The sequence below is a fragment of the Lethenteron reissneri genome, chromosome 21 (genome assembly GCF_015708825.2).
Source record: "Lethenteron reissneri isolate LAM-NWPU_2019-01 chromosome 21, ASM1570882v1, whole genome shotgun sequence".
Classification (NCBI taxonomy): domain Eukaryota; kingdom Metazoa; phylum Chordata; class Hyperoartia; order Petromyzontiformes; family Petromyzontidae; genus Lethenteron; species Lethenteron reissneri.
Genome location: NC_083799.1, coordinates 11030948 through 11045756, shown reverse-complemented (window position 1 = coordinate 11045756; position 14809 = coordinate 11030948). Strand labels below are relative to the sequence as shown.

General features: G+C 43.6%; 1 protein-coding gene across 2 annotated transcripts in view; it reads left to right on the top strand.

Moving 5' to 3' along the window:
* The window catches only part of LOC133345238 (RUN domain-containing protein 3B-like), a 77408-nt gene that overhangs the window by 37319 nt on the left and 25280 nt on the right, over positions 1-14809 (top strand). For both annotated transcript variants that reach the window (XM_061555827.1, XM_061555826.1), the window contains one exon: positions 3633-3718. In XM_061555827.1, the coding sequence (XP_061411811.1) occupies positions 3633-3718 (86 nt within the window). The remainder of the gene's footprint in view (positions 1-3632; positions 3719-14809) is intronic.

The following is a 14809-nucleotide window of genomic DNA, read 5'->3' as shown; positions in this document are numbered from 1 at the left end:
ACTCATCTAGGTTATTTCACGTAACTTAATTTTCCTTTCCAAGCTCAACGCATAGGGATCTAACTCCACCCATTTTTTATTTCTTTGGTAGAATTAGTTGCCATGCCAACCCATTCTTGTCATCTTTCGAATAAGTGACGGTATTCTCTGCGTGAGGCAGTGTGAGCTTTTGTTCAGGATAAATGCCACAATCTGCGAGTGCCTGTGCTGTTGCGTGGTAGCTAAACGATCTTCTTTGATCTTCATTCCCTAATGAAATGCTGGGAATTGCTCTTGGTTGACACGGTAGGGGCACCTGCACACGTTAATAACCTAATCCAGTTCTGTCAGTCCTCGAGCTGATAGCGTTTCCGAGCTCTAACTCTGTCAACTGCCTGCCATTTCACGCCTTACAAAAGGCAACAATTCTAGTGCTCGTCCTTACCTTTACTAGAGTAGACTTTTTTACCATAATGATTTAATCATTCATCATTTTTGTCATCAACAAAAGCATTGGTATAATTGTTATCATTCTCGGTCATCATCATCCTCGATATGAGCATCGCAGTCATCATCATCATTTTTGTCATCGTAATTATCAGTCGTCATCATTCTAAATCCACTGCACGAGAAAAACCTCAATGTTGAATATACCATGCATCACCGTCTTGCGCAGCTATACAGCCGTGATTAAATATTGCTCTCAAATACGCTCTGGTTCGATTTCTTTCTGTTGATAATTTATTTTATTCCACTTGACTGGCGAGATGGTTAGGACACAAAAACAACATTAAAACAATATATTAGTGATGGATGTCATTATCTTTTGTTTTATAAAACACAGGTTCTGCTCCTCTTCCTACTCAGCAGTTAGTAATGGACATCCTTACCTTTCTCAACGTTACAAATATAACAATTGGTGCCATTGAATTATAAAAGTTGCTTTGCGGATTGTGTTAGTTGAATAGTTCGTAGTTATCCATAATATAGGGTTTTTTTGTAATTAATAGGTCCTAGACAGTAGACCATAATCAAACAGAAATTAAAACGGGAAAGGTGGAGAAGGGAACACCGCCCCACTAAGGAAATAAGAATAGCATTCCGATCTGATAAATACCTCAAGAGCACCCACAACTATTAGGGGTGAGAATTAGGAGTTCCAACATGCGATGCTGGAAGCAAGAATAGTTTTGGTTGGCAGCGCCAATGTTTGGCGCACCCTCCCCCTCCCTTCCCCATCTCCTTCCCTAGCCTATTGACCTCCGACTACCCCCTTTCAACCTCCACAATGCCCGGGGGTGAGAAGCTTCCTATCCCTGCCCCAGCCTATTTATAATTTACTTCCTTAAATGTGGATTCAATCATCCAATCAAGAGGGAGAACATCGGGACACTTAAACAGACGAAAAACTGAAATAGCTTTTCTAAAAGAAACCAACTTAACCTTAACTGACTCAGATAAACTACAACATCTCCAAGTAAAGGTGTTGTAATATTGATCCATAAAAAAATACCATTCACACCCTCCGAACAAATAGCAGACCCGGCAGTTAGATACATAATAGAGCAATGGCAAAATATAAGACACCCTTTTGGCATTCTGCGACGTCTATTACCCACCTCCAGCGAACACGTCTGTAGTGAGTCCAACTGAGTCGCAGACGTTGTGTTGAGAGCAACACGTTTTATTCAACTCTTAGCACAACATACTCCAGGCTATTAACACAACATACTCCAGGCTATTAACACAACATACTCCAGGCTATTAACACAACATACTCCAGGCTATTAACACAACATACTCCAGGCTATTAACACAACATACTCCAGGCTATTAACACAACATACTCCAGGCTATTAACACAACATACTCCAGGCTATTAACACAACATACTCCAGGCTATTAACACAACATACTCCACGCTATTAACACAACATACTCTCGGGTGGTGACCACCCAACTAGCCTACGCTACGGCTGGAACTAGACACGGTTCCACTATCCCGGTCCGGACCACAAGCTGGGTCCCAGGACCGCGTGGCTGGAGGCTTCTTCAAGCTTGACGTGGATCTCCTGCCTCTCCAACAGTAAGAACCCCGAGCCCCTCACAGGGCCCCCCTATATAAGGCCGGGCTGGGGCTGGCTCCGCCTCTCGCCCCGCCCACCTTCTCGATTTCTCTCGCCCTTCCCCGAAGGCTCTCGAGAGTTCTTCCCGGACCACGTGACCACCCATTGGCCCCCTCCACTGGTGATCCCCCCTCCAGTATCATTCCGGTCACATGTCCCCAGGTCAGCCAGAGTATCATCCCCCCAACGTAACCCCAGCTGGCTGACACTCTCTCGCTCTCTCAACGGGAGCCCGCACTGCACGCTGTGCGTGGCCATCGTGCTTAACCAGCGCTCATCCAAGCCACCACTAGGGCTGGTACTACACCCCGTGTCCGGGGTGTACACACAACAGTAGACATCCCGCCGTGGCCTCACAAGCCCGGCACCACACGGTGGCATTCCCAGTCACTACACATCCACCATAAAAATGGTCATAAAGCACCTACATTCAAACTCTCATGATGATGTCATAATAGAGGGGGACTGGAACCTGACTTGCAACCCCCAAATAGACAAAACTCCCCCTCCACCTCAACAGAAAAAGGACAGCAAAAGAGAAGCCCTCCTTAGCTATGATGTCACGACTCTCTCTCTCTCATAGACCCTTGGCGTACAACACACACCCTTGAAAAGAACTACATGCACATATCCCGACCCCACAAATCGCTATCCAGAATTTACTTCTTTCTGGTAACCAGAAAACTGCTCCTGCAAATAACAGAGCCCAAAATCTTAAAATTGTAACTATTTAACCATCCTCACATTACCCTCCGTTGTTCCCAGAACATGGTCCCTCAATGCAACGCAAGACAGAAAGCCAGTGACGCAGATTTCAGACGACATTAGAGACTACTAGGATCGGAACTCCTCAACCAAAAATATACTTTATGGGACGCCTTAAAGGCAGTCATCAGAGGCAGATTTATTACACTAGGTGATTTATAAAGCAAGGAGTAGAAACACCGCTATACTGCAGCTTGAATAGGAGGGGCACATAAGAAACTAATGACCTCTTACTCGAATGAAGTAATATCAGAAATACATAAACTCAGGCGGACACTAGATAAACTCCTTCATGACAAAACTACTACTCTCCTCCAGAAATCGACCTGGAAGTTTACTGTCCCATCTTTCAACACAGGGAAGGATGAGCCCAAATGGTAAATTATGTCCGAATTGTCTCCAAGTCCTCCAGTTTTTCCCTCCACATTTAGAAATATGGCTGGCTATGGATTGATCGAGAGACATTTAGAAACGTTTAGAGTATTTGGCTGCTATAAATTTCCACGTGATAAGCCACTTCGTTGAGCTATCACCTGTGGCCAGGTCGCTTCTGAAAAGTGACTATATAGCTCAGTGGACCTTATCTGGTAAAATAAAAAATAGTTTCGTTTTATGTAAAACGACATGATTTTATTGTGTGTCTTATATTCGAATAATAAAAATAACAATATATTTTTTCAGCTCTTTTATCCAAACCACTGCTGGACGAAGCCTCCCTAGGTCACGTGAGTCACGGGAATTGTTTGACCACACTTCACTCAGGGTCGAGCCTGGATCCGGATGACTCTGATGGAAAAGCGCCTGGGCGAGTACATCTCCTCCGCCCTGCGCGACGTCAAGACCACGCGGTACGCCCACTCTCTCCACACACACACACACGCGCTCATTAAATACAGCCCTTCCTCCCAGGTGACCCCCCAACAGGAGGTGTGACCTCCTGGTGTGGGGTCACACCATGTCGGTTTGGATATCAAATCATTAGTTCATTTGGTATTCTGGCAATTTATTCTAGCGAGGCAAGGCTATCCCGAAAGTGCAGTGTTTGAGAGACTATTATCGCCCGCGGTGGTTTCAAAACAGGGAGCGATATCGCTGTGGGGCTTTATCCAATTGGGTAATTTATGAGTCGTTTTGAAATCTGGAAAATTTTTGGACTGGTGATGCCGGCACCCTTGGTCATCGCTTTTTCGTTTAATGTCACCACATCTTTTGAAGCTCCGCTGTAAAGCAGCTGATATAAATGTTGACTCATACACCCATCGTATAAATAGTAATAATAATAATAAACAGCTTGCATTGTGCAGAATTTCTCCAATGTCAAACACTCGAAAGCGACTCTGATTAACCATGGGTTCAAACCTCTGCAAACAAAATGGGAAACACGCTACTGCTCAGCCATGTCAGCACCCTAAATAAACTAAAAACTATTTAAACTAAACTATTTTCATTTTACCAGGTAAGGCCCATTGTGCTATATAGCTATTTTTCAGAAGCAACCTGGGCAAAAATTATAGCGCAACAGAGTGGCTTATCATGTTTAAATTTATAGCAGCTAAATACTCTAAACACATGATTTTAAATGTGGAGGGAAAAACCGGAGGATCTGGAGAACAATCCACGCAACCATGGGGAGAGAGACATGCAAGCGTAAGGGTTGGGATCGAACCCTCGACCTCCTTCCATACTCGGCAAGGTAGTTAACATCTCGCCAATGAAGGGTTTAATCGAATTTAAGTATAGATCTTTTCTTAAGAAATACGGGTGTTCATTGAATGTTGGACGTCCTCGTGAACTTACCGGTGCTCCAGACTTGTGCGGTCACCTCCATGAGGAATGGGGAGAGGCGGAGGGCGGTGGCTTTGGGGATAAAACTTCGACTGGCGACGAGAACAGGGCGGAGGGACGTCCAGCCCAGCGAGGCGTGCACATTAAACTTATTTAGAAGCAGTTGGATTTTCCCCACAACCATTTCCACGGTGTTCGCATGATCATCGGCTTAAAAAAAAATACGCGTTATCAGGCGGCGTTCAAAAATAATTGTGCGTGACAGCGGAACGCTTACATTGAAGCCATCCGAACGTATCGCCAGCACATGGGTACGTCGGTACGGTGGTCACAAAGAGAGTCGGCACAGCATCCACCTCAAACAATTCAGGAGGTTGTTCTGATCTGCACCTTGTTCTAAACTATTTAAACTTTTACATCACCAGGTAAGGCGCACTGAGCTACTGTATATAGCTCTTTTTGCAGAAGTGACCTGGCCGCAAATGATAGCTCAACGAAGTGGCTTATCGCGTGTAAATGTATAGCAGCCCAAATTCTCTAAACGCACGTTGTTTTTAAATGTGGAGGGAAAAACTGGAAGACCTGGAGAAAATTCCATTCAACTACGGGGAGAGAGAGAGACATGCAAATTCCAAATATACAGCCGTCAGGGTCAGGACTGAACCCACGATCTCCTGTATACCATGCGAGGTAGTTAACATCTGGCCGCCATCACAAGAATTGTTGACTATCCGAAAAGCATGCGACAGTTCGGTTCACAATGTTGACACGGCCGTGCGCAACTTGTCGTGCTCAATCTGCTCAACTTGTCATTTTGTTTTGCTAATTTATTTTCTTTTTGTTTCAGACATGTATACGTACTTTCCCCTGGTGCTTAGATGCTATATCAATTCAATGCATTATTATTGTTTGCCAGTGGCGGCTCCTGCAAAATCTCTCAGGGGGGGCAAATGTCTGGATGATTGATAAGGATAAGGTCCACCCATGCAATGGATAAATTAACAGCGTAAGCATGTAAAGGCAACTTCACTTCTTTAATATTAATGAAAAATAAAGTGACTCTTACAATACATCTTGTTTGTTTCTATACTCACTATTAATACAATACACTCAAGTTTCTTTTATTAAAGATTCCACTAGGTGGCGACAAATTATATTGTTGGATGAAACGTGCTTACGTATGATGACGTAAGCACGTTAGGGCGAGCCCTCCCAGAAGCCATAGAGAATGTATTGCAGCGCCCCCCAGTCGAAAAAAAACATCTTTGAATGTAAGTCTATGGGGCCACTCGGGGCGATTCTCAGCCAGAGTGAAATCGCCCAAAAAGAGGCGGTACTCCACAGAACGTGACATGACGCTGATTGGACTATATCCAGAGGCACAGTGATGGACTAGCGTGACTCTGTGGTTGAATGACATTGGTGGTGCGTCGCCCAATCGCCCTAATGAAGAAACCGCCCCTGTTGTTTGCAGTGGTGGTACTTACCACGCAGGTGAGAGCTTCTAGGAGGAAGCCGCAGTACATGCGCGCCCTGACCTCCTGCGTGTGCTGTAGCTGTGCAAAGGAAACTGACGAGCCGTTTGTAATGAATCACGACAATCTGCCTCCTCGGAAATGTTCGGTCGATGACCTCCCCGCTAAGTGGGGGGGGGGGGGGGGGGTTCCCTGTGATGTGTCCTAACTAAGCCACAGACTTCAGACAAATCCTGAATTAAACATGAATAATGTACGCATACAAACATGGCGCAATTTAAAACTGGGAAAAATATGTCGTAAAGCTTTCCAACGTGTGTAAGTGTGATCCTGGAAGTGCAGGTAATTAGCAGTTGTAATATAACACATTTTACCTTCCGAGTCGGAAAATGGGATGACATCGCAGGAAACATGATGTGTGATATTCTTGGTTCTTTCGGTAAAGTCACGTAGAAGGGAAATAATAAAATAATAAACATATCAAACAATACAATTCTGAGAGTTTTATTTTTTTTTATATTCTGAGAATTGTATTGTTTTATCTTTTTGTTATTTTCTTATTTTCCTTCTACGTGACTTTACCGAAAGAACCAAGAATATGAATCCCTGCAGTCACGAAAGCTTTAAATCAATATTAAAATGATGTGTGATGTACGTATGTTTAACTTCTTTCGCACCGCACGTAACCAGCCGTGCTAATCAGTGATGTTGCGACATCTCACGCACAATGACGTCACGGGGAGGCGAGGTGCGCCCTTGACGTGTGATGTCATCATCTTGACCGAAAAAGCAAATCCTTTTAGCGCTGTTTTTTTATCACCAAGCTTTGGGTAACCCCTTAAACCAGTTTGCTTTGGGGTAAGTCTCTAATAGCGACACAGCTTTATGCTCACATTTCACCGACTGTATATTGGATAATTCATATGAGCGTTATTTTGACCACACGTTACAACAGATGGACAGGGAGGCAGATGAAGAGAGCTTCACGTGTTAATGCTTTCAACGGTAGTCGGAAAGTATTTAAAATATGCCAATCTTGATTTTAAGCTTTCGTGACTGCAGAAATCCATACTCTTTGGTTCTTTCGGTAAAGTCACGTGGGTAGAAAATTAGAAACATGTCAGCAGTTCTCCGGCTGTGTTTGTCCCACCTGATGACGGTTGCTTGTGTTGCGATCGAAACGTCGTGATCTATTCATTTTCTACCTACGTGACTTTACCGAAAGAACCAAAGAGTATTAAAATATGTCATTTATGTACACACGGGTAAACACAGAGAATAGGAATGCTGTCAAATATTCACTAAACAGGGTTGTGATATCACTCCTGGCAATTATATGCAGATTTTTTTGTTAAAATAGTGGGGCATTCTACTCGGCTAGGATAAGGAGCGGTCTGATCACAAACTACAGAGTTCCCTCGTCATTCGCGAGGGATACGTTCTGGAAATGCTACTGAATTTGCAAATTTAGTGGGTAGTAATATTAGCCTACGAAAACCTATCTTCGTAATGAATTTACATTAAATAAGCTATTACATATATGAAAAATTGCATGTATATATATAGTAATATTAGCCTACGAAAACCTATCTTCGTAATGAATTTACATTAAATAAGCTATTACATATATGAAAAATTGCATAGTACAAAAAAGTATTTTAATAAAATAAAATACAAAGCAATATTAAAGTATTAAATCATAGTTTATTAATGAACTTACCTCGTCTCATCGCTTGATCTCATCGCTTGATCTCATGACTTTCTCGCATCCCATTCCCTCTCATCACTATCTCATCACTTTATTTCTCTCTCTCTCTCTCGATGCACTCGTGTAGAGTTCCACATGCGATTTGCAGATCGCCAAAATCGCAGATAGCAAGTTCGTGAATAACGCGGGAACACTGCACGTACCATGCAGTCACGGCGCAGATCAACAATAACGGCAAATTACAAGTGGCTGTTGTTGTCATCACCATTGTCGCAGCTCCTTTCACGCTGTGCTGCAAGCTGTTCCATTCTGCATCAAGCAGCCATGAGTTCCTATGCATAGGTGATAAAGGGCATTGCACGGTCTGTAGGATACGTCTTATTTCCGTGCACTCCATTTCACTTGCACGCAGCATTGATAGATAAATAAATACATAATTAAGCATTCAGGTAACACATTCCTGCGGAGGGAGCTGGTAGGAACGTTGGGTTGCGCGGTCAATGGCCTGCAGGGTCAACGGCGGCTGTGGTGTATTCCGCAAATATGGCCGACTGTGAGGGCGGGCACAAGCCAGCGTGAGTAGGTTAAACGTTGAGTTTTATGAGGGCACCACGGGGTGACCAGCCCCTCCCCACCCAGCCCCACCCTCTCGACTCAGCCCCACCCCTCCCATTTTTGGATGCACGACGGACGGACACAATAATCCCCTGTGGGCTGGTGTAACCAGGAGGTTCCTACCAGTAAAACAACTCATGTTAGTTCAATCTTGATAAGAGTCGTGCGATTAAGTCGAGGCTTTCATTTCATAAATAATGTCTCACGACAATTGCCACGAGAGCAAGATCGTTCCGGTTGCTTTTTGTTGAACCATTACAGGTCTCTTTGATGGTCTCTTTTTATTTTCCTATTTATAATTTGTTTTGACATTTATGAGATTTCAGCGTGGTACGTGGGTCGAAAGGAATCAGCAGGGCTTGTTATTTCAGCATCCAATAGATGCCCTAACCCCATATTATTTTTTTCAGAACACCACATGGGAACATATGGCTCATTAGGTCAGTGCAGCTGTCACCTCATTGAAGACCCACAATCTTACATCCTGCAGGTTTAGCAGAGCAACTAACTAAAAAGAGCAGAATCTCCCACGCTTTGCATGTATTCTTTGCCTAGAAACCTGACAGTTTAGTTGGTAGCGATTGTGAGCGTGGTTTTTACACTGCGCTATGTACCCGGCCGCCTGAGTTTGAGTTCCGCTTATGGTTGACATCAGTGGAGAGGGATATCCGAACAAATCCTGGGCCCCCCTTTGGCAACTCGGACTGCCCAGGGTGTTGATGAATGCACAAACAAATGCCCATGACCGACATAGCATGGCAAGGCCTTCATCCAGCAGTGGATTGACAAAGTACCAAACGTTATTAGTATTTTACTTTTATGAGACTAAATACCACATTAATGCTTAAAAAGGGAGTCAGGCATGTGCCATGCAAAATATATTGCCTTAATTTGTTCATGAATACACAACATATGCTAAATATCTTATCTGATTATTTATGCCCACCTCAGTTCCAATGCATCGACTACTTTTGCAGATCTAAGAAAATATATATTGAAAATGGTCGTATGAAATGTAAGGAGCAATACTACTTCCACTTACTCAAGAGTGTAGCAAATTACGTTTCAAACATAGTGCATATTTTAGTGTTATCACCAGCTCCTGTTATGGAATTCATATCATGACATTTATGGCTTTGATCAACTTTATCTGTGACAGAACAACCTTGGAAGATGTCACTTCACGAGTCGCTCTCATGATACGATTCAAAAGTGAATCGTTTATCACGTGTCAGTCCCCGAAACACTATTTTAGAAGCTTAGCCTGAGTATAATTCAGTATAAAGTGTATTTAAAAAATAATAATATTACAGGTTTTTTTTTTCTTTTGAAATTGTTGGTTATTGAGGTGAAGCCATCGGCTCGCTAAACTTAAGAACGTGTCCGAATCACCTTGACTGCCAATGTTAAACTGAGATCCCAGCGGTATTATTGATGCTGCGGAATGGGTGTTAAGAGCCTTCTGATCCACCCGGCCTCACCTAAAAGTGTGTATGTTGAACTTCTTTCGCACTGTACGTAGCCAACCGTGCTAATCGGAGGTGCCGATAATGGGCCCAGGGTCTCTTTAGGGAATACAGCCCAGGTCGTCTTTTTTACTAGTTGCATGTCGAATTTAAAAGAGCTTTGTTTCTTTCAAGTTGAATGCAGTATATCAAGGAAACTAATAGTGGAGTGTTTGGCATTTGGCATGGGTGGTAGTAAAACAGTTAAGGAAAGGAATTATATAAACAAAGGAGGGCCTAATAATTGTTTTTTACCCTTCTATCTGGCAACAAAACTGACACCTTTTTTTTACAAGGAGTCATGTTTGCATAGACCACAATACCTGCAGTCATAATACAAACAAAAGACATACCTCTGATAATGTATGTACTGTCCTTGAAGTTGAATGGTTCACACCCGAGACAGCTTTCCTTAGAGCCTAGTCTCACATGGTATTGGACCAGATGACGCCAAAAGGCGCACAACTCAAAGACAATGCACCATCAGAGTATGAGAGCTCGGGGTAAGCATTTACACCATTGGAACCTCATTTGCCAGTAAAATATATATAAAAGGAGGGCCTGCCAAAAAGATAACCACACCAGGCTCCCTTAACCGTAATCCGGCCCTGAATGGGCAACTCAAATGATTACAGTTCATCGTCTGTTTTCCACCTTGCAGGAAGGCATCAAGGCTCATATCTCAGCACAAGATGACACAGGATCAGATGTTGATAGGTGTGGAAACCCGCATTAGAAACCTGTCTGAGAAGGAGAACGACGTCCCTGTCCAAGTAAAAAAAAAACAGCGTTGGCCATTAAAACGCACTCGCCAACACCGCCTTGTGGCCCCGTTAGCGCCAATTTCCCAGCGTGCCATTAGGTCAATGTGGGCAGCCAGCGGTCGCTCTCGGAGTCAACCGAAACAAACGGAGGATTGTGAGCCACTTTTTGCGTCAAAGTGTTTCATTCCTCGAGAGCCAGTGGCGGCAGTAGACGACATTGTCAGCTCAGGGGGATGTATGTGTGGCAATTGGTCAGGTAGGGCCCCAATATTTGATTTGTGCAAGTTTGTGGGAAGACAAACGTGACTGCTCTAATTAAATTTAAATAAAACGTGGAACGTAAATGACGGCATGTTCATAAATAAAAATACGTTTAAACTGCATTTTAAATAAGTGTTTGTTATTTTACACTGTTGTTGAAAACTTATCTCATGGTGGTTGTCAAGGGGGCCCCAACTCGTAGCTTTAGTCACCAGGGGAGGCCAAGACACCCCCTGCCCCAACGCTCGTTATGATACTGTCGAGAGCATAATCCCTAAACATAATTGAGGCCGAACGTAAGTGATAATAATGATATGCACCTATTTTATAACCTTTCAAAAGTGGTTCTATTATCTCAAACTTGGCCATATACGTATTACATTTTCAGTGACAAATTGTCACCCTTATATTAGACGCCTGACTAATGTACAGGCATATTTACGAAGACTTCTGCCAAAGGCCAGGATCTGTGCCATCTTGATATGGAGATATCCTGCCTGCTGTGATGTGAAATTTATGAAGGGTGTCATATCTTCCCCTTCAGGTTTGACACTTCAACTTTCCAGCTCTGCCTTTCCCAAGTCTGTTATCATCTTGGGTTTTTTGTCTCAGGACGGCTGCTTGCGTTGTGGCCGAAGCGTCGTGAGAATTATTTTATTAGGTTTTATTTGTATTATTTTATTACTTCCCTTCTACGTGACTTTACCGAAAGAACCAAGAAGATGTAACCCATTCCTGTTAAGCACATGAGATAATGGCTACACTGCATAGCATTGGTCACGTTGAAAACTAAAAAAATATATATATGCTTATTTTACCAAGCAAGGCCCACTGAGCCATCATATAGCTCTTTTTCAGAAGTGACCTGGCCACAAATGTATGCGTGTTGAACTTCTTTCGAACCGTATGTAGCCAACCGTGCTAATCGGAGGTGCGGGAGGACAACAAACTAAAATGATAGCTTATCACGTGGAAATGTATTGCAGCCAAATCCTCTAAATGTTTGTTTCTAAATGTGGAGGGGAAAACCAGAGGACCCGGAGAAAAATCCACATGATCATGGGGAGAGAGAACATGCAAACTCCAAATATATAGGGGTCAAGGTCGAGATAGAACCCACGAGTTCCTGCATACCTGGCAAGGTAGTTAACATCTCGCCAACCTTCTTGCCACCTGGGCACACAACGAGAATTATATGCAGCACAGACAAATGTGTCAGGGAGCTTCTTAAATGACTAATCTGATGAACACAGTGACTCAGCAGTAGACGGAGCGGCTCAAATTTGGAAATTTGTGCATTCAAATCCTGGTCAGGGTTTGACTAAGCCCATCATCTCTCTACGGGGTCAATACAATTAGTACCACTTTTGTGGGCAAGTCAACAGTGGTTGTCCTCATGGAGACATTCTCCCCTCCGGAGTAATGTGGAATTTCCATTGCTGTCTTAAAGGTTCTAAAGAGGAGATGATCACCACATCAGTGGGCATTTGAGTTCTTGACGATGACTCAAACAAGAGGGAGAAGATCACAAAACCGAGGATGGGACACTGCTCTCATAACTTGTGCTAAATATGGAAACAACGGGAAGGTTATTGAAGGCGCAGTCTGTGATTGGAACTGTGAGACCCTAATCCCGTAAACATCAAAACCGTGAGATGCATTTATACGTTTGTAGTGACATAGAATTGGTCACGTAGCAGCATAGCACTGGCTTCTGGCAGGGAAGGGGATCTGCAGCTTACAGCAGCCCTGACTGACAGCAGGTCACGTGGTAGACCAGAGAGGGATGTAGGGGAAAGGTTACGGAAAGAGGCACATCGAGAACCCGCTGGTAGGTTCCAGAAGGGGGCATGACCGGGGGCGGAGCCAGGCCACGCTGACAGTATAAGAGGGGCCCCGGGAGGGGACCTCGGGGCTGTCGTTTGGAGTAGGATCCGACCGAGTCTTCACCGTCATCACCGTCTTCACCATCTCGGCGTTGCCAGTCAGGCAGTCTACCAGCTGTCCTGACTGGGAACTGTAGCTACTAAATGTTACTGTCAGGCCATGTTAATTAACAGAGTACCTCCTACTCTTAGTGTCTCTGAGTCAGTCACTACACGTTTATGGGAGACCTAAAGGAGGCTGTTGACTTGACTGTGACATTCGTATCCTTGAAGAATGCATCACTTCCCAAATTAACCTCCACGAACAACTGGAGATAACCCCAACACTGGCGAAAGACATTAAATCAACCGTTACCTTGAAAGCAGATTACCAAGTGCAAATTCGTGACCTGCTGAATACATTTACAACGTTTTCATACCTGCCAGACTCTTGAGTATTTTTTTCAATTCGATATTACAAGCATTCGCCAAACTACAGTGTTGCAGCTGTAATTATCTCTCTTCACTTGTAAATTGGATACCAGAAATTAATGTGAACACGTGGAATTAGCCTTGTCTGTGAGGTCTGCTTGCTTTTAGTTTCAAGTGTTCTGCGTGTGCCTTTGCTTCAATGCTGTTGCCCTAAACGCTACATTCACCACGATAGTTAAAAACAATAATTTATTTTCTTGGTTCTTTCGGTAAAGTCACGTATAAGGGAAATAATAAAATAATAAAAATAAAACATAAAATAATTCTCACGACGTTTCGGCCACAACGCAAGCAGCCGCGTTGTGGCCGAAACGTCGTGAGAATTACGAAAGCTTTAAATCGAAATTCAATTATTTATTCTTAAGTCCAATCATGACAATGCATAGTTTCGAAGGGGGCAAATCATTGCATGCCTATAGCTCACGCACCATTTATATTAAACTTTGATTCTTTTCTCGTAGTTCATTGCTTTTCATGGGAGCCTTAGTTTTTTTTCCTCAGTTCTCTTAACTGTGAAATTACAGACTTCATGTTCGATTACTAGAGCCTGATAAATAAAACCTCTTTTGGGAATGCATCGGATCCACCTCTCATTTCTGTCGGGAGCAACATTTATCGGTGCGCTCAAAACAGTGGAGGGCTATCGGACACGATTACACATTGAGAAATAAAATCGCACTTGGCCACTAAAGGAAAATCCAATTAACTTACTCCCAGCACACCCTTAAGGATATGCTAGCAAGATCGCCATATGCCCTCGTATTTATCCTTAAGTTATCGGTCTTTTGGCTTCACTTGGTGTTTTTTTCTCTATCCCCCTCGAATGCACAATTTCACAATATGCTGTGAAATGCATTTAGCACTAGAACAAACTTTTTTCAAAATCTCATTTTATTTTCACAGTTGTCTCAAATGGTCACCTTATACTAATGTAATAAAGCACTTCCACGACGAATATTGGCTGGTGTCTTTTATTAACAACTACTGCACAAATTTCGATATAAAGCTTTCGTGACTGCAGGGATTCATCTTGTTGGTTCTTTCGGTAAAGTCACGTAGAAGGGAAGTAATAAAATAATAAAATCAAAATAAAACATAATAAAATAATTCTCACGACGTTTCCGCCACAACGCAAGCAGCCGTCCTCAGGTGAAGAACAGGTCTGTCGGGAAGACAGCGTCTGAATGGGCACCACCAGGCTTGGCAGCGTATATTTAAGCTGGGTTGGAGGGGGGAAGGGGCGCCTTTGAGACTTTACCGAAAGAACCAAGAAGAACTACTGCACAGCTCCGCTCTCTCTCTCCAGAGGGCTTCCCTCTCGCTATGTGTTGCTGTAACGCGTGCAGTCCCTCTTCCACCGTCGTCTCTCTCTCTCTCCACGCTCGCCGCTGGCTGGCGGCGTGCTGGAGGGAGAGAAGGCTTCGCTGGCAGAGGCCGCCACGTGGCCGGTGGCGAGTAGAGGTAGGCGA